We start from the raw sequence: 19,869 nt of genomic DNA, 5'->3' as shown, positions 1-19,869 counted from the left end.
TCAAAACTTCTATGAAATCACATATTAATCAAATGAAATGGACGGTTGAGATTGTGTTGTATTGGGTGTACAAATGTCAAGGGTTGTATAATAACCAACCTCTATTGGCCTATTGGGCATCATCCAAAGTATAATTAATTAAAATAGTCAATTCTCTTCTAAAATCACTAGGTTCGAAGTGGCAGGTCCGTAATTTACAGTAGGAACAATGTAAAAGAAAAAAAAAGTTTATGAACTAGGTTCACAAGTGTAGTGACCAAATCTATAAACTAGATATAGCTTCGTAAGTTATTGGTTTGCAATTTGTAGACCTGGTTCAGAAAATTGCGGAAGTGGTTGGACTAATTAATATATTTGGTCCTTGCATTTGTCGACCTAGTTGAGAAACTTTTGTTACACCGAGACAAAACCAACATCTAAAAATAGCTATTTTAATCATTGTGTCTCATCCAAATTCCACCAATCTTATGCAATTATTTATCAAACTAATGGATAAAGACCAGAAAAATGACATTTTTTTTATATATATTATCATAATTTCATCGATTAAGAAAGATGGATGAAACATTTCTAAATGAGTAAACCATGAATTTCTTCCCCATGGTTGTTGGAAATACAAAATAATTACATGTATTGTCATCATAGTTTTACTTTTGCTAAATCATAATTGATATCGTCTTTTTACAATTTCATTTTATTTTTTTCAAACCATACTTATATTCGTCGTCCCTGTCATCAGACCCTCTTCCATCATTGTTATTTAATTAAATGTATAAAACATATTTGAAAAATATATAAATTAAGGTCAAAAAAAGGATACAAATAAGTAATTTTACTTTTTCTTAGATAAGAATTTTGTTACAGCCAGTATGAGACTGATTATCAAAACCTAGTTTTTTGACCCCAAAATAATCAGAATCAGAATCAGAATAATTACTTTACCCACACATTAAAACAGATTATTATGACTTTTAAGTCAAAATAATCAGTTTCAAAATGCAAATCCAATCACCCTAAGTCATGAACAAGTACAATTAAGAGTTAGAGCACCTTATCCAGTTTCTGCTTACAGCAAATTACATGCCTAATTTATACATGCGGAAACAAGTCATTCAGCAAAGCTCCGAATTGAACTCGATAGCAATTCCCATGCTGAAGAGCTCCTGCCAAAGTAATTTGGCCCCATATGGCACGTTCACCTTCACGACATCTTCAACGGACTCGCAGAAACGGCAGTAGGGTCCACGAATCTTGGGTCCACGTGGGACCGACCTCTGGATCACGCTCGCCATGTTGTTGCATTTCCTGCAGATGTGCATATGTGAAGCATCACAGAGTGTGTAGAGGCGCTCGTATAGGTTGGCGGTTGCACCATGGGCTATGATGCAGTCCCTCTCCATCTCCCCAAACTTGACCCCACCAAAACGCTTGCGGTCCGCCACCGGTTGTCGTGTGAGAGGATGGACGGGCCCGATGTTACGGAACTTGACCTTGTCCTCCGACATGTGGACCAGCTTCTGGTAAAAGGTGGGTCCCATGAACACCAGAGACTCAACCATTTCCCCTGTACGCCCATTGTAAACTCTCTCATTCCCCCATCTTGAAAATCCACACCTGGAAATCAGGCAATTGTAAGCAGCACATCTTCCAAATGTATTTTTTAATATTATGATAGATTATGAAAAACTAAAAAAAGAACAAAGAAAGAAAAGGATCGACCCCACACCGCACCAGCTAGGATCAGCACGCTCAACCAGGTGTAACCAATTCTACCCCTAGACCCTACTCCTTGTGGGATTTACCCGTTGGTATTAGAACAGGGCTGAAGACTTGAAGTTGTGCAAAGCATTGAATGTTTTAAGGTCCATGGTTTGCGTACACCCCCCCCCCCCAAAAAAAGATCCCAGTATCCTACTTTCGGGTGGGATATATTGGGTTTGTTTGGTTTAGTTTACAATTAAATCTGCATTTTGATATTTGTAAACTACTTACCTGTGAAGTTGGTCGGTTATGGCGTCAACAGAGAGGGTAGAAAAAGGGGTGGCATATTTCAATGAGCCACCCAAGGCAATCCCCTTGCCCAATGCAGCCTCAAGCAGCTGACCTGGAGTTTGGCGAGAAGGAAACGCATGCGGGTTTATTACAATATCTGGAACTATTCCTTCTATCGTGAAAGGAAAGTTCTCCTGAGACTCCAAAAACCCCAAAACCCCTTTCTGCCCATGCATGCTTGAGAACTTGTCGCCGAGACTTGGTGAACGTACCTACAACAATCAAGAATTTGTACAAATATGATGGTTCACATGGGATGATGATGCTACTATCTATTGAAGGTGTATATTAAACAATTTGTACCCCAGAAAGCTCTTTTAAAATCCACATTTGAATCCTTTCAATGAAAATAGCAACAACTCCATTTGTGAGAAGTTTTCAGTTTATGACTACGTATTTGCTCATTGTCATAATTTGGCTCAGAAAATCCCAATACTCTATGTTTTCATCACTTACTGCAGAATATTTAGGCTATGTTTGGCAAAATAGCTGATGAGCTAACAGTTGGCTGATAATCTAGCACATAAACTGGTCATGTTTGGTAAAACTAGGTGATAAGCTAGATGAAAATGTAAATGACCCAACAAGACAGGTTGACAGATTACAGGAAAAATGTAAGGGGAATAAATGGGAAAAAGTGGAAAAAGAGCCCCTGGACCATACTTAAAGTAGAATTTCAAAACGCTAGTTTATGGCTAATCAAAAGAGACTTTTTCTATAAGCTCAAAAATAAGCTAACTTAAACATTTGATAGAAGTTGAGAAGCTAGATGACAATGTAAAATGACCTAAAAGGACATGTTAACGAATTAATTGGAAAAATACAAGGGGTGTAATTGGAAAAGCAAATGGAAAAAAGCCCTTGGACCCTACTTGAGGTAGAATTTCAAAACAGTAGCTTATGGCTAACGAAACGAGACTTTTTCAATAAGCTCAAAAAAAAAGCTAACTTAGACATTTGAAAGATAGCCAAAATCACTTTCCTACCGTGTCCAGTCCTGACATAATAAGAAAGCTATCTCATTGTTCAAGAAACGTTGGAATTCAGATGTTAAGAGAAGGTGTTTAGGGAAAACCTTACCTGTCTCAGAGATACGGTGGCGAAGTTTTTTCCATCATCATTAGCAGATAGTACAACTTTCTGCACGGATCCTCTTTCACCATGCTTCAATTTGATACTATGATCACCCCCTGATTCTGCATACTTTCCTATGACAATATCACCACTGTTTAAGTTGGCACCAACATATGGAAATCCATCTTCATCTAGGTTGTCTACACGGCCGATTTTACTTTGGATTTTCCCGAAGATTATGTTATCCTCAAGCTTTCCCTTCTTCCCAAAGGATTCCTTGTTACAAACTTCCGCCTTGTAGCTTCTAACATGTTCTGATCTAAACATACCACGCTCTAGTGAAGCACGATTCATTACCAATGAATCCTCTTGGTTGTAACCAAGGTGAACATTTACAGCAACAATAGCACATTGTCCATTGTAATATTCATCTCTTGACTGCATTCCTCCGTTATGGCTGTTACTATATTTGGGTGCTCCAAGACAATCAGAAAGAAAAGTTCGAAAAAGTGGCTTTTGGGGGTAAAATAACTGATGACTGAGGGTATCGACTCTAATGTTTGGATTAGTTGTCGAATATCCTATGGCCTGTTGAGAGTGTTTTTGAGCCTGGAAGAGGACTCGTTTTGCATGATCGTGATTTGCAAAAGGAATTATTCCACAGCTCAAACTCAAGAGAAACGACATATCAAGCTCACAATGTGTGTAAAGATGTGAACTTTTATCATGAAAAAGATACTGAACTCCCCATGCTGTGTAGCAATCTTCTTCCTCTTCGGTCCCAATGAGCTCAATAATTCCATTATCCAAAAGATTTTGAAAGGAATAATCAGACCCTTTCAGAAATTTAATCTTTTTTAAATTCTCAACGAATAAAAGAGGCCGCATAAGCCTTCCAGCATCAGAGAATATACGCACTTCCCCATGCTTCTCATCTCGTTTAATCTCCACCTACAAAAATAACACGATTTGAGATAAAGTTCATGCTAACAGACTAACAAGATAGAGAGATTGAGAACCTGATACGGTATTTCCTTTCTGCGCCGTTTGCTTCTAATGACATCAACAAGTGAAGCAGCATCATCACATATTCCAACCCAATCTCCATTAACAAAAACTTTGTGCTTTCCACCAAGTGATGTTGAAATGTCGTCAACTAATTCTTTCATTCCGCACTTGATTAATACATCAAACAGATTTTCTGGGACGTTAGTGCTCACAAGACCAGTACTGGAGAAATTCTTTACCAATCCACAGTTCTCTCCATCTGGAGTAGTCATAAAACAGACTTTTCCCCAGTGTGAAGGATGCCTGCATCCAGCATTATAAGCAAAATTTCACTTTATCAGAGAGTATTAACATATAAACAAAAAGTAAAAAAAAAAATCACATGGCAAACTGTATGGTAACATTTCAGCTAAAGACATAGATAGACATAGTAACATCCCTATTCAAGTTGGGTTAAGGAAAACTACAAGATTTAAAATAACAATAAAGTTAAGCAAAAAGACTCTAATTACTTACGGGTATCTGGCATCTCCAACCCTCCCTGTATACTGAACCTGCTGACGTGTTCTCCTCATGTCAGCCATCATCTGCAAAGGATTTGCTCTCCTAAGATGGGCCACCACACCAGAGATTCTCTCCATCCGCTTATAAGGATGTACCCAAGCACCTGTTGAAAATGCCCTTGAAAGACCATTAGTAACAACTGATGCATCCAAGTAGTGCTCAATTGGGTGTAAAGGGCGTTCTCCCCAAAGATCTCTTTGCAAAGCCTTTATCATTCGCCTAACAGCATGTTTCAAGTGAACTCTTAGTTCTCTCTCAAGTAGCTCGCCTGCCAATTCCACCCGCTTGCTTCTGAAACTATCTCTATCATCAACTTTCCTACGACCAGTATAAGCTTCCAACAGACATTTCACCATATACCCGAGAAACCTAGCTTTTCGGTTAAACCCATGAAGATTAGGAAACAAAATTTCTTCGATGCAGCTTTTGAAGGTTTGTTTAGGTGTGTAGCTCCATTTCTGCCTAAGTGCCTCTGAAAGATGATTAAAAGCCTTCCCCTCCTTCCTGAAGTCCTTAAACTTCTGTTCAGCATCGTAAATTGATGCAAGAAGTGTATTGACAATAGTATTATCTTTAGCTTCAGCATCAATTAAATCAACCACTTCTTTGTCAGAGGATACACCAAGAGCAAAGAACAAGATCCATATAGGAATCTCCACCGAGTTAAACAAATACACTGTAATGACTTTCCCCCCTCCTCTAATATGAGTGTCAAGAAGCTTAACGTAGACCCTTTCCTTTCCAATAGATGAGCGATATTTGACCGTCCAGATTGGATTGTTAATCAACCAAAGTCTCTTCAAACAAGATTTCTCTTGTGCAATGAAAGTCTGCAATAATACTGGACAAGATGTATGAAGTACTTCAAGAAGTAGATAAAATCTTCGTGACATATATCAATTGCCACAAGCATTTTTAAAGCAAAGAATTGAAAAGGATCCTTAGTGCCACTCATGGATATGTCATTGCTAAGTGCAAAGGCCGAGTAAAACTGTGCGAGAAACTGTCATTACGAGCAAAGTAAGGGCAACAACACATAGCAAATGGAAGTTGTTAATCAATTTGTACATAATTTGTTTAGAGAATCTAAGCTCTCGCCTTAAGTAGCAAATGATGCATCCGAATAGCTATCCAAGACAAAGAGAAGAACAAACATAAAAGTGTGGGAAAAATACTACATCATACATTTGCATCATTACACCTAAAAAGGTTCAGCACAGAACTACTTCCAAGGGACCCACAAGTTTTGAGAAATTACACTTGAGACCCACATCTAGTCAAAACAATTAGAAAGCTTTACAGTACCTTGGAATCTCAGTTGTATTTCAAGTGGGAAAAAGAAAGATGGGGAGCATCATATTACAGTTGCTTGCCAAACTTACTTTAGATCAACAACACAAATTGAGGACACAATATAATTTCACAAGATTGAAAGGGGTCAAAGGAGGGGTATCCTGCTACCTTCTCAGATCCCTTGATTAAGAAATACCCTCCATGATCAAAGTCACAATCGCCTTTTGTTATGTCGCTCATCCAGCACAAGTCAGACTTGACCATCACAGGTAACCTGCCAATGGTAATATCTCTACTATCTTCCAATAAAACCTTTTTCCCCACGTGCTCTTTTCCAGTTTCCAGGATATCACTTTCAACCGTCTCTTGAGTATATACCTGCATAGTCACAAGACCACGAAATATCTGGTACATTAGAACACTATAAATGAATTGAAATAAGAAAACTTGCATCAAAGATCTGCTACATGGGTCCACCTCAAAATGTTGATAGGAAGATAAGTGCAAGAACCTTGGGGTTGATAATATGAACAAAAGCAAATCAAATATATAAAAAAAGTATATCAGCAGTTCTGCATTCATTATTCATCAACCCCAAGGTTCTTAAACTTCTCTTCCTTTTTATATATTTGATTTGCTTTTGTTCATATTCTTAATCCCAAGGTTCTTAGACTTCTCTTCCCATCAACATTTTGAGGTGAACCCATGTACCAAACTCTAAATTGCATAACAACAACAACAAGACTTCATGTCGTAATTATGGCACTTTACCTCAACAATCAGCCATCATAATATGAATTGTGGGGCAAACAACTAGCACCTACAAGCACAAACTTTTAAGAGTAACTGAAAAACACAACGGCCTACTGACCTCATACTGAATCTGAACACTCATCCTGGATGAATAGGTAATATTTTGAAGGCGAGCATGTTTAGGCAAGAGGATCAGGTACTCTGAACCACTTTCAGTTGAGAAGTTCTCACCTGCCCAAAACATTGGCCTCTCTAAGGTGACCGTTCCAAGCTTGACAGAGGCATATCTCCGTACAGTTTCATTTTCAGAGGGGTCATGTCCAGGCTGAACATTGATCTCACCCAAAGAATCAAAGACATTTTGAATTCCATTTCTTAGGAAGTCGTTGTAAGAGTTAATCTGGTGGCTTATTAGCCCATGTTGTTCGAAAAAGGATGTGGATGCTTTTTTACAGAAATCCTCTATTAGTTTCTCACTCAGATCCGGCGTTAATTTTGATTCCATGATACCATTATTGTTACAATAGGTGTCCATCTGCATCAATATATACAGATTCTCTTAAAACCTCTTCACTACCAGAAGCCACCTAATGCACCCTCACGTCAAGAATCTGTGGGAAAAATTAAATATTTAAATATTAAAGATGGTAAAAGGGGAAGAAAACAACATGATCCATCTACTAATTAAGGAAACATTCTACATGTAACTATGTAAGTCCATTTCCTATTTCAGATTTAAGACTTCAATCTAAAGCTCAGCAAGCAGAATTTATATTCTACATGTTAGTGTAACCACAATATATGTAATGAATCTTTAAATAGTTTACAACAACAACCGGGAAGAAAATCAGGGAACCAACTAGTATAGCCTTGCTGATAATTGAATGTTAATGATGATAATAACAACTATTAGACCTCAAGAGCAATAAACGGAAGCTCTAGAACGAATTCATGAATGCTCAGAAAACAGAGAAAAATTTAAAGCAAACATTGCAGCCCTAATATAATGTACTTGTGGTTCAGTTAAAAGAAATTTTCTGGAATGCATCTAGAATTTATGTAAAGCATCTTCCTTTTTTATATTAATATGTGCCTTTTTTCTCATTGGGATCATATATAGAAGGCTTTATTAACTTCAATTGGAAGGGGAAATCTGGTATATCTATCTACTTGTAAAGTTAATGCAGCAAGATCAGCTTCCAACGGCTGATGACAATTGACACAAGTGGTTGACCTTTGAAGATATGCGTGTGCATGAAACTCAGCACAAGATGGAAAATTCACTGAGGCTTTAATATATACTCTATATCTGTTTGTTAAGATATATGCAGCTTTTCCTCTACCCAAAGGGTAAAGAGGTTGTTTCCCCTGAAGATCCCCCCCCCCCCMGCTTGAGATTTACAAACAAGTTTTGCAAAGTGTAGGACTCACAAATGCAAGATATGAAGTTCCGATGAGTTGATAAAAAGCTTGAGATGAACTTGGGAAACGAAGTACACATGTTAAATAACATGAAATAATATTGAACAAGCAGAGAAAGTACGCAAATCAATACCGTGAAATAGGATTAGAACAAGTAGGAGCAACAAAAGCAAAAGGGAAATTAGTAATCAGCCAAGCAACCTAACACGCAAGTGACCCAAAAGACCATTCTCAAAAAACTTGCACAAAAGCTACTTCAGGCTTACCCCACCTACCTACCTACTTACCTAGGGACTTAGATGCCCAGATGTTAGCTCCTCCAACCAACCTGCTACCATTTTGACTCACTCCCCTGTCCACAGTACCCACAGGCTTACACAAAAGCTACCCTAATTGTGCGTCTCCACAAACTCTTGTATAATGTCATGTCTTCGGAAATGCCTATATATCTATTTGTATATTACTTTATTTTGCAATGAGGCTAAGGTGCACTTTCAAACAATGTAAAAAACTAAAAAGAGCAACTGGACACAAGTGCTTAAATGCAAGTTGGGTAATTTCTTATCTGCTTTTACATCCATTGCAAGTTACAACCTATGTTCCAACAAGACATATAAGAACTTTTTGGTTCCAACCTAGTACGCTAATAAACAAAGTTTATATAGATTTAGCTACTCGTTTGTAACTCAAAATGTTTCAGTTTTTTAACAATTCTTTTAGTGTAAATGGAGTAAAAATGGTTTGAAGCCTAGACAAAAATATCAGCATTTGGTTTAAAGCCTCAACAAATATCAACATATGTCGATCTAAAAGAAAGGAAAGCAAACAGTCAATGAATCAATTAACAAACATCGTCTACTCTAATCACTTCAGCCAAAGATAAACCAAACCATGTGTCAAACTTGAATTTCATTGAGTTTAGATGAATGTTCTGAAATTTCTACAAACAGCAGCAAAGCTAATATCCAACGTATCCACAACATATAAAACGACAACATAAAACAGCCCAAAAGCAGGCAACCCTGATCCTTAAAGTTTCAAGTAATAAACAAATAATGATAACATGTATCATAATGATTTTCATGCAAACATTGGAGAGCGCTAACACAAATTGCTGCATGATTGTCAATAAAATTAAAATGATTAACGGAACAGTACTAATCAGCAATCATTCCTACATAGAACTAGCTGGAGGAAAACGAGATGAACAACGAATAAAATTATCTTATAATACAATATTCGTACGACAGCCGATGATCGGCAAGTTTCAAAGAGATAAAGATATAACCTAGCTTGAACGGAATGTATGTAACCTTTCCGATCAATTGCTGAAGCTTGCCTCGATTTTAGTGAGATTGGCGATCATCGCTTAGGGTTTAGTTCCTCGTGAATCTAAAGCTGAGCAGGGGCGAGGGGGGTTCAGTGGGACAGTACGGATTCGAGTTGCGGAAGACAACTCCTGGGGTGTTGAGGCATATTAATACTTTTGTTTTCTTTTTATTGGAGTATATAATGGATTTTTGGTAAAATTAGGGATTCCATCTTTTTTATCTTTTGATAATTTTATATACCTAGGGTTGAGTTCACGTGATCTGAATGTTTTTATAAGACCGTGAGATCATACTTTTATACTTGAAACTTCATAACAAAGCATTATGAAGATTACCTTCGCAATGTTTTACTGTGAAGTTTCAAGTGTAAAAAAATTGTCTCACGAAAACATGTTAATCTCACGTAATCCTAAGTCCATATATCTTTTGCGATTTTGTGTTGGGTTTGTTCTTTCTTATTAACTGCCATTCACTGTTTTATGAGGTATTTTTTATTTTCTATCATTTTCTTTTATTTTGTTTTTCCATAATGATCATTTTATTTGTCAATACAATCATAATCCCTTATTCGAAAACTTTAAATTAAACTTTAAACCTAAATGAAACAAAAAAACATTAAATCGAAATAAAATCAAAAAGTCATGATTCTCGGTTAACAGGACCAACTTGCGTGAAATACGAATAAAAAAAAAAAACAAGTAACCGTTATCAGAAACAAATAATAGTGTGTCGTGGTTTTCATGCTATGCAACAGATGATGGAAACCCCACGCTTTGCAACATTGAGTTGGGTCTCGTTTCTGTGTGATTTGTATTTCTCTCTTGTCCTGTTGTCTAGTATGTTTCTCGTAAGGGGGGGGGGATCATTTACAAACTGTTATATTAGTAGAAACTTTGCAGACCAATATTAACCATTAATCTAGTATGATAAATATCTAGTTAAATGAATATATTGGTCGTTTCTTAATATAAAACGTTGATCATAATAAATGAACTATAGTAATTTTTCATAAATATCCAAATCATAATAAATGAATATATTATCTCTATAAACATATGTTATAATTAAAGGGGGTTGTAATACGATGAAACAAGTAAGATATGAAGTGAACAAACTGTGTACTATACGACAATATTATATTTAAACAAGAATAAATTATATCAATACAAAATTTGTTGGAAAACTCAAAAACTCTTTACAAGAATGGTACGTACCAATCACATAATCGTAATTCACATAATAAATGGATCAAAAAGTATGTGTTGTTGGTTAATTTTGAACATAGTCATGATATTTAACTTTGACAGCCATTTTTGTGTCAAACCAACACCATTTTTAGGGTTGTAAACAAACCGAGCGTTTTGCGAATTGTTTATGAACCGTTTGATGAGAAGTTCGATTATTTAATAAATGAATGAACATGAACAAGAGTCTCGTTCGTTCATTTATATTCGTGAACGTTCGTTCAATTACGTTTGTTTATATATTAAACTTAATACACAATCTTTTATTTATTTAGTTTGAATTCAAATAATATTTATTTAAGTTTTAACTTTTTAGAATTTATTTAGATTTAAATTTTATCATCATTCTGTCTTGTTTGAAAATTTTACCTTTCCACTATTGTAAATGATGATGGTGATTTGTTTTTTTGTTCAAATGATGGTTGATGAATGATAATTGTTTTGTGTATGTTTAAACTATGGATAATTGTGTGTAATAATTAATTGAATGACAAGTAGCGGTGTTCGTTTAGGTCTATTCGTTTATGTTCGTTCGTTAAGCATGTTAACAAACGAACATAAACACACCTTGTTTCTAAACAAATGAACACGAACACAAAGACTTTCGTTCGTTTACTATTCATTTGTTTGGTTAAGTTAAACGAACGAACATGAATAAGGCACTGTTCGTGTTCGTTCACATCCCTAAACATTTTATATAAACTTTGATATGGCTGGGACTTGGAAATGACTTATTAGGCCAAGTTGTTTAGGGGAGCCCAATTGAAGACCAAACAAAGCCCATATCTCAAGCCCCGTTGGAAGACCAAAAAATTTACAATCCAGAAAACAAGTTTTGCATAAACCTCTCTTCATCATCCCTGCAATTTCAATGTAACTGCAGAGAAATTGATAATGCCATCAATCATTTGTTCTTTTAAGGTCTGATTACCACCCTCAGACTGGTAGTCAAATTAGAACCCTACCCATTTAAATCCACCACTGAATTAGCAAAAGAAGTGGCCGGAACCAAGTAGAACAGAATGGAGTGTTCCGAGAAGTCATGATGCTGTTCTTGCACGGCGAGGGCGATTGCCGACTGCATGGCACCGTCGTCGACCTTTTCACAATCACGTTCCTTAACCGGGTTTTTGGTATTAGTCTGAATCGATTATTGAATAAAACGAAGGATTAAGGAGTCTAATCAGGTCAAAACAAAAGAATCACGTGATTTACATGTGAACAGAATTAACGACGCCACTCCGCCGCTTCACCCGGCTAACTTAACGATAACGACGATGAGAACCTAAAATCAGTTCCACTTCCATCTCCCAAAAGTCAAAAGTCAACATTTATCTAGACATCATGAGTCATCGTTGCAACGTGGCATTCGGTTATTCGTTGCTGATGTTTAATTGGGTGTGTAATCGACAATTTTAGTCAAATATGGGTTGCCACGTCGGAAGTCCAGATATAGTCAATGGTACCTCCAAAGAAAGCCTTTGCAAAAAATGCAAATGTAACCGACTTTTCCTTTTCAAAAGTAATAGAACCAAAATCTACACATTTGGCACCTCATCATTATTATATACTCGTTTCAGTCCCTGAATTTATGAAGTCACTTATTTTTGAAGCCGCTACCAACGGGTATGATCCCCCCAGAACAACGTTTATACAAACTGCCTTTACTATAATTAATTTGATCTTTAACCGTCATTTTTGATTAACATGGATATCCAACCCGCTATGCGAACCGACTAATCCCAGGACGACCACCTGCTTTGCAGATAGCCCGAAGTCACCACATTTGAACCTCTGTGACCACAATGGGAATTTTTATTCTTTATTGGATTTTAACTTGAGACCTTCTGGTACTTTTGACATTTAAAACTAAGCTCAAACCAATCAGGTACCACCCTTGTGGTTTAACCGCCATTTTTGATTGTGATCATGCAAAACAAAGCAAAAGCAATAATGTAGTTATCAATCACAAAATATTACACAATTTTTCTAGGTTACCTTTATTTGTATTTACAGTTGCACACGACCTATGTTAATGTTTGAGTTCTTGTTAAATTCTCCTAACGAGATGATAATCTTTAGTGAGGTATCAGGTTTTAATCAGATATTATTCACCTGTCTTTGGTTGTGTTGTGTATACCTTATTTTTATTGCTTGCATCTTTCTTTGAATTTAATTGATTCTTTGTAACGGGTAAATTATGGGAGTGTATGATATCGGGGATGGAACAAGTACCATCCTATAAGGAACATGAAGTTTTAACCTATGAAAAAGGAACATGAAGTTTAATAGCCAAGATGATATTTCTCAAACTTGAAGGACTGAAAATGAAATTTAGCATACATTCTCGAAGGGCCAGTTGTACAAATTCCCACATAAGATTCACAAGCTTCACACTTTCTTCTACCATCTGTGTGTTTTCAAGGTCTAACCGGCTACAATGGCAGCTACGAGGTCACTTATCCTTTCTTTGTCGATTCTACTTCTGCTATGCTTCAACGCTTTCTGTAAGGAAACGCATGATCTTGATGATGAAGATCTTAGCTTTCTAGAGGAAGACGAGCTAGAGGATGCCGGATCAGCGCATCACGGTTACGAGGACCATGATTTCGAGAATTATGATGATCTGGATGATTTTGGAGACGGGGAGGGAGAATACCCAGAATCAGAATCGGCTCCGGAAGAGGAGATTGACGAGAGTGATGTGGTGGTTTTGAAGGGATCGAATTTCAGCGATTTCTTGGAGAAGTATAGGTATGTTATGGTGGAGTTTTACGCGCCGTGGTGTGGCCATTGTCAAGCTCTGGCACCGGAATATGCGGCAGCGGCGACGGAGTTGAAGGCGGACGAGGTCGTGCTGGCGAAGGTGGACGCCGCGGAGGAGACTGAACTGGCCCAAAAGTACAATGTCGAAGGATATCCTACTGTCTTCTTCTTCATTGATGGCGTTCATAAGCCTTATAATGGTGCCAGGAACAAGTTAGTCTCTCTCTCTCTCTCTCTATATATATATATATGAATATTGATTTTGTTTTCATGATAATTTCTTATAGCTTTGATTTTGCTTTGAAGAACATTCAATTCATTTGATACATCAAGCCGTGTGATCTAATTTGAAGCTCCATATCTGCTAAATTTGATAAATCAAAACTAGAAGAGGGGTAAATTAGTCTCATTAAGATGCATTTGGTAGATCTTGCTCCTAGTTTAGAAGTAAAGATTTTAGTAATCCTTGCAAATAAGAGTCAAAGTTTGATCTTTGAATGTCAATCTGTCCTTCCTAAAAGACTATACATTCGACATTTAAGAATTAATTGTAACCCTAAATCATTTTCCAATCAAAAGTCAAAAAATTTAGATCAATTTTGAAATCTGGGAATAACTCAATAGCCCATTTGAATTTCTTAGTCAACTATAAACTCCATTGTCGTTATTGTCTTAGATTAGTTAATTCTCTAGTAAGTGTTTCTTTTACATACCCTCAAGAGTAAAGACTACTACTTATTTCATAATCAATGCTCAATATCATTCCGTTGAGTGTATAGAAGTTGTTGATTAAGGTACAGTTTCAGCTTATTGTTTCTGGCCTACCCAATTCGTTAGGGATATATGATTTCTTGTTGTTTCTGGTACCGGCTATACCGTTGAATGCTAGTATTAACCCATTTGAATTTAAATTTTTTTCACGGCTTAAAAAACTTCTCTTTTTGTGGCTTTAGGGATGCTATTGTGACTTGGGTGAAGAAGAAGATTGGTCCTGGTCTACACAATTTAACGACAGCTGAGGAAGCTGAACTTATATTATCTAGCGAGTCACCAGTAGCTGTGGGCTTTGTTGAAAATTTGGTGGTATAACCTTAATTACACCCGAGATTTTAGCCTTAATTTTCAATTATTTGTCGAATTTAAAAATGGAAAATGTTGCTCCTTCATCCCAAAGTTAATGCCAACCTTAAAGGGTTTGACTCATGTCAAATATCTAGAATACCTATTAATATCGAGAAGCTAGAGGAATCTCTAGCACCAAAACGCATTCCATCAAAACTTCGTAATGATTACTAATAGGCGTAGAGGTAATGTTTGATTGAACCTTCACTAAAAAGGGAAACGTTTGGACGTCCCAAAAAGGGAATTGTTTGTATAATTTTAGCCCCAAAACGTGAAGCTATATATATATACACCTCCATTTATTGGTTATGGAAGGCTTGTTTTTCTATGATACCTTGTGGAATTTATATGACTTGATACACATTCTTGTTGGATAAGGGTTTGGTTACAAAAAACACAAAAATACCATCAAACATTTCCTAATTTGGCAACTATTCGTTTTAAGATTGGCATATGAAAAATGTGACATTAGATTATGTATCTTAATATGACATATCTAGCATTAGATTATGATTCATTTTGTTTTTGTTTCGATATTTCTAATGCATGTAGGGCCCCGATAGCGAAGAACTTGCTGCAGCTTCAAAACAGGAAGATGAAGTAAGCTTCTACCAAACGTCCAATGCTGATCTAGCAAAGCTTTTCCATATCGACCCACAAGGGAAACGTCCAGCTTTGGTTTTGCTAAAGAAGGAAGATGAAAAAGTTAGCCACTTTGGTTAGTTCTCTAGACACAATCTTCTCCAAGTAACTATATTGAGTGCAATATCTTAACCAACAATCACCTACCTACAGGAGGCCAGTTCATAAAATCAGATATAACAGAGTTTGTCTCTAAGAACAAGCTTCCTCTGGTAATTTACTTCACTCGTGCGAGTTCTTCACAAGTATTCGAGAACCCAATCAAGAATCAGGTAGGACTTTATTGCTGACAATGGTTTCTATCTTGAATTTTTGCTTATATCCGGTGTCAGTATGTGCCACCAAATATAGATATGTATAGTATAACCACAACATAGATTAATAACCCAAAACCATGTAAAATGGACCAACAGGGGACATAGATAGGGGATGTTTGGTTGGTTTTCCATTAAGTCCTGTATGGATAAAGTTGTGTGTGTGGATTGGGGAGATTTTTGTTTTGGAGGGTTTTCTCATAGACGGAAGGTGCGTGTTCTTTAATTGGGAGGAGCAAGTTTGGCAAAAACTTGGCTTTCTGCATAAAGCTCCCTCCTAGATGCTTACTGAATGAGTCACTTTCTATATCATTAAGCCACTACCAAACAACCATGTATAGCCAACTGAAGAAGCTGTGAGTCCCATTAAGCTCATTAAGCTGCTAACAAACAGGCCCTTACTGAGCCAAGAAGAAATCGGATGGATTTGGTTCGACATAATGAGCGTACAATTTATCTATATGGGCCAAAGTCGACATAAATCGTACAAATAAGTACAAAATAATTATTATTGTGTGTGTGATTATGATGCTAACAGAACGGTACATTTGTTGGTTTTACCGGTTGTTCTTCGACAGGTGATCCTTTTTACTACTTTGAATGATACGGATAAGTTTCTTCCCACATTTCAAGAGGCAGCAAAAGATTTTATGGGAAAGGTCAGTATATTGGTGTCCTATAACGTTCTTTTTGCACTGTAGCAAGACTGATGGTTTATTAGCACCAATAACCCAAATATTATGGTTTAAGAAGTTGACCAGTCAAAGAAAAATGGTGTTGTACTTCTCTTTCTGAATTCTAGTTTAATTTCTAAAGTTTGCAAGTTTATTTGGAACATTCATCGATACGTACTTTTTTGTATCTATCAATGTCCAGAATGAAAATTGGTGTAAACACACATCGGCAACTTTTAATGGTTAATTTGCAACAGAACTACAAGTGATGCATAGTATCGTTTACTCTGGCTATTAGTGTTCTTTTTTTTGTACTTCTTTTAGCGAATGCACTTGTCAGTTCGCCAATGTCCGGTTTCAATATTTTTGTTCATGTTTTACGTTTGTTTGCCTGCAGGCTCTTTTTGTGTATGTTCCAATGGACGATGAAGATGCTGGTAAACCAGTTGCAGAATACTTTAGCATCGAGGGAGATACTCCGAGAGTGAGTATTTGTACCTTCATTACGTATTCCCAAGTCCCAACCTTTTAAGAAAAAAATTGTTTCATAAAACGGGGGGTCATCATGGAAACAGCCTCTACCCTTAGGCCTTAGGGGTAGACATATGGTCTACGTACATCTTACCCTCTCTAGACCCTATCGCCTCCTGGTGGGATATCCTGTGTACGTTTGTTTTGGTTTGGTTTATTATGTATCCTGACCTTTTTAATGTGATCATGTCATGGCGCCGTTTTCTTGCAGGTTATTGCGTTCACCGGAAATGATGATGCTCGCAAGTTCTTTTTGGATGGTGAATTGACTTTGAACAACATCAAGGTTTGCAACATTGGACTGTGTCATTATCGATTTGTTTACATTCAAGACCGAAAGAAAGTTAAACGAATTGACCAAAATGTGTTTTCTTTCAATTTATAGACGTTTGGGGAAAATTTCCTAGAAGACAACCTCAAGCCCTTCTTCAAATCTGATCCAATCCCAGAAACGGTAAGCTGTAGGTCATACTAGAGATGCACAAGTTCCGGGCCTTTCAAGCCTGTTTTCAGTAAGCAAATGAAGCCCGGGTTTTTTGTGAAAATGGTCCCACTCACAAACCCAGTAAATCCCGCACAGAGGTAGGGTCGGGTAAGCAGTTAGCTCCATCTCGTAAGCCTCATTTATAACTTTCTTCTTATTGTTGCTTGGTCCAGAATGATGGGGATGTAAAAATAGTCGTCGGTAATAATTTCGATGAAATCGTTTTGGACGAGTCAAAGGATGTTCTTCTAGAGGTACACTGCTTGATCAACGTGTTAAAAGATGCATCCTTATGTATTGATCGATTGTGAATGAAATAATCTAAATTTTGCGCATCAGATATACGCTTCATGGTGTGGCCATTGCCAAGCACTTGAACCAACTTACAATAAACTTGCAAAACATCTTAGAGGCATCAATTCCCTTGTTATAGCCAAGATGGATGGCACCACAAACGAACACCCTCGAGCTAAGGTACTTTTCAAGATTAAGCTTTGTATCATTTAACAACATATCTGTTCTTAAATTCTCTTGACGTTCTACGCTTTATCTTTCTCCAGTCTGATGGATACCCGACACTTCTTTTCTTCCCGGCTGGCAATAAGAGCTTTGATCCGGTTTGTGCCTCTGCTAAACGACTCACAAAATCGCCATTTCTTAATTTTTCTATGCATTCCTCAAAACTTTTGAACTTGGGTTCTGCAGATCACAGTAGATACAGATAGAACGGTGAAAGCTTTCTACAAGTTCCTCAAGCAACACGCCGCCATCCCTTTCAAGCTCCAGAAACCGGAGTCAACTCAGAAACCGGAGTCAACTCAGAAGCCCGAGTCAGAAAGCTCCAGCAATAAAGAACTGAAGGATGAATTATGACTATATGAGGTTCCATAACTTCTGTCCTAACTTCAAAACTAGCATATGTTGTTACTACCTGGAATGGATAATATATAGATGGTCAAAATTCGGAAGTCAAAATTCGACTTTTTTTTACGCTATTTTCTGTTAAAAGTCAAAATTTTACCTGTGATATGTAGAATCTTTGTTCTATTAACTATATGTATACGATCGTTCATCGAATTGTGTTTTGTTCTTATGTGTTTATTGACGGATTCTCCAGCACAAAGTTTTCTGTTTTTCGGATTTACATATGCTATAAATCTCATTTTGTTTTCTTGCCACCGAAACCCATTGTTTTCATCACATCTTTTATTATATAAAAACCCCATTTTCGATCAGTTTTCGAAACCCGAAACCATGGCAATACACTTTAGACCGTTTTTATTTTTGGTTCTGGTTCTAGCACCACTCCCCACCTTAGAGGGTTCCCGAAGAACACTTCAGGCCATGTCCCCTGTACCTTCACCATTCTACCACTACCGCCACTCAGCGCCTGCTTCATCTCCAGCACCAGTACCACAACCTCCACCAAAGCTGACACCACCACCTTCATCTGGCGGAGGCAGCAGTGGCGGCGGTGGTGGTTTTGTGCTGCCACAAAATCGCGGTGGTGGGTCCTCTAAAGGACTGAGCGGGGGACAAAAGGCTGGGATAGTATTTGGAGTTTTAGCGGGTGCGGGTTTGATCGGGTTTGCTACGGTTGTGTTCATGAAACGCAAGAGCAATATCCGGCGAGCACGTTTTGGTGTATTAGCTAGAAGATCTCAACTTTGAGTCGTTTATTTCTTTCATAAATTGAAAATTATTCGTATCTGCTAAATTTGTAATCAAATTATCATTTCTGTCATGTCTTGTTTCAAAATAAAAATACAACGATGAGGGAGGTGTCAAAAGGACCTACAAATAGCACAAAATGGTATGACCAAATAAATATTGGTTTCTTGTTCTTATTTGTTTATAAATTTTCAGTTAAAGGTTATAAACTATCAGAAATATTGATAGAGAACGAATTACAATCGGTCGATAGTATCGTATCAAGTATGTAAACTTGGTGGATACACGGCATGATACCGACTTATTTAATTATTTATTAGTTTTTGTATTTTTATACATTGAATATTAAACTTTGTAGTTTTAGCTATTTTATTTGAACATTTGAATGTTTTCAAGTGTTATTTCTTACAATTAAAAACCCTTAACCGTTAAATGTGTTACCTAACAACTCAAATAGTCACTCAGAATTTGAACATAGCAAGTTTTCATATGTGTATTTGCAGTTGGTGCAAAAACGATACCAACTGAAAAAAGTTAGTACCAAGTACAATTAATTGATACATAGTATAAGATTTTACGTAACAATTATAATTGGTTGGTGCATGGTATTAAAGAAAAAACACTTGATACCATATCCAATTCACCCCTAGCAATTCCTATGTTATATGGCGTTGACTAGGTGATAACCTTGAAAATAGCAACCAAATTAAACGGGTAATGATGTAATTTGGATGCACAAAGTTCGGATTTCAAGGTTGAAAAAGAGTCCGATTGGGTTTTTCTAGGGGGTGCCATAAGGGTGTGAGTTTTTTTGGAAATTGTGCCAATCAATTTTTTTTATAAACATCACTTCAATCATTATTTTATTAATTTAATTTTATTTTATATATTTATATTAAAAAATATATATTATTTTATTATTTA

At 36.8% G+C, this 19,869-nt stretch overlaps 3 protein-coding genes across 5 annotated transcripts; 2 read left to right on the top strand and 1 right to left on the bottom strand.

Annotated features, from left to right (window-relative positions):
- Positions 1-825: 825 nt before the first annotated feature.
- LOC112502724 (DNA-directed RNA polymerases IV and V subunit 2-like) lies at positions 826-9,578 on the bottom strand. Of its 3 annotated transcripts, none has more exons than XM_025106715.1 (8): positions 9,455-9,578; positions 6,863-7,355; positions 6,160-6,369; positions 4,651-5,528; positions 4,146-4,437; positions 3,133-4,077; positions 1,993-2,264; positions 826-1,614 (listed from the first exon to the last, which is right to left on the bottom strand). In XM_025106715.1, exons 2-8 carry the CDS (start codon positions 7,283-7,285, stop codon positions 1,113-1,115), a joined length of 3,522 nt encoding a protein of 1,173 aa, XP_024962483.1. In that variant the 5' UTR covers positions 7,286-7,355; positions 9,455-9,578; the 3' UTR covers positions 826-1,112. The 3 variants fall into 3 exon arrangements, with proteins under 3 accessions (XP_024962483.1, XP_024962489.1, XP_024962495.1); XM_025106721.1 differs by having other exon boundaries at positions 9,480-9,578; XM_025106727.1 differs by lacking the exon at positions 9,455-9,578 and having other exon boundaries at positions 6,863-7,504.
- A 3,603-nt stretch (positions 9,579-13,181) lies between these two features.
- LOC112500956 (protein disulfide isomerase-like 1-4) lies at positions 13,182-18,375 on the top strand. The gene is made up of 12 exons (XM_025104583.1): positions 13,182-13,720; positions 14,461-14,590; positions 15,182-15,347; positions 15,425-15,543; positions 16,164-16,244; positions 16,657-16,743; positions 17,002-17,076; positions 17,176-17,244; positions 17,448-17,528; positions 17,614-17,748; positions 17,835-17,891; positions 17,980-18,375. Exons 1-12 carry the CDS (start codon positions 13,182-13,184, stop codon positions 18,145-18,147), a joined length of 1,707 nt encoding a protein of 568 aa, XP_024960351.1. The 3' UTR covers positions 18,148-18,375.
- A 153-nt stretch (positions 18,376-18,528) lies between these two features.
- Positions 18,529-18,945, top strand: LOC112526157 (classical arabinogalactan protein 5-like). The gene has a single exon (XM_025136547.1). It carries the CDS (start codon positions 18,529-18,531, stop codon positions 18,943-18,945), a length of 417 nt encoding a protein of 138 aa, XP_024992315.1.
- Positions 18,946-19,869: the final 924 nt, after the last annotated feature.

This window comes from Cynara cardunculus (genome assembly GCF_001531365.2).
Source record: "Cynara cardunculus var. scolymus isolate 2C chromosome LG 1, CcrdV1, whole genome shotgun sequence".
NCBI classification, from domain to species: Eukaryota; Viridiplantae; Streptophyta; class Magnoliopsida; order Asterales; family Asteraceae; genus Cynara; species Cynara cardunculus.
Note: the sequence above shows the minus strand (reverse complement) of the source record. Positions and strands in the feature narration are given on the sequence as shown.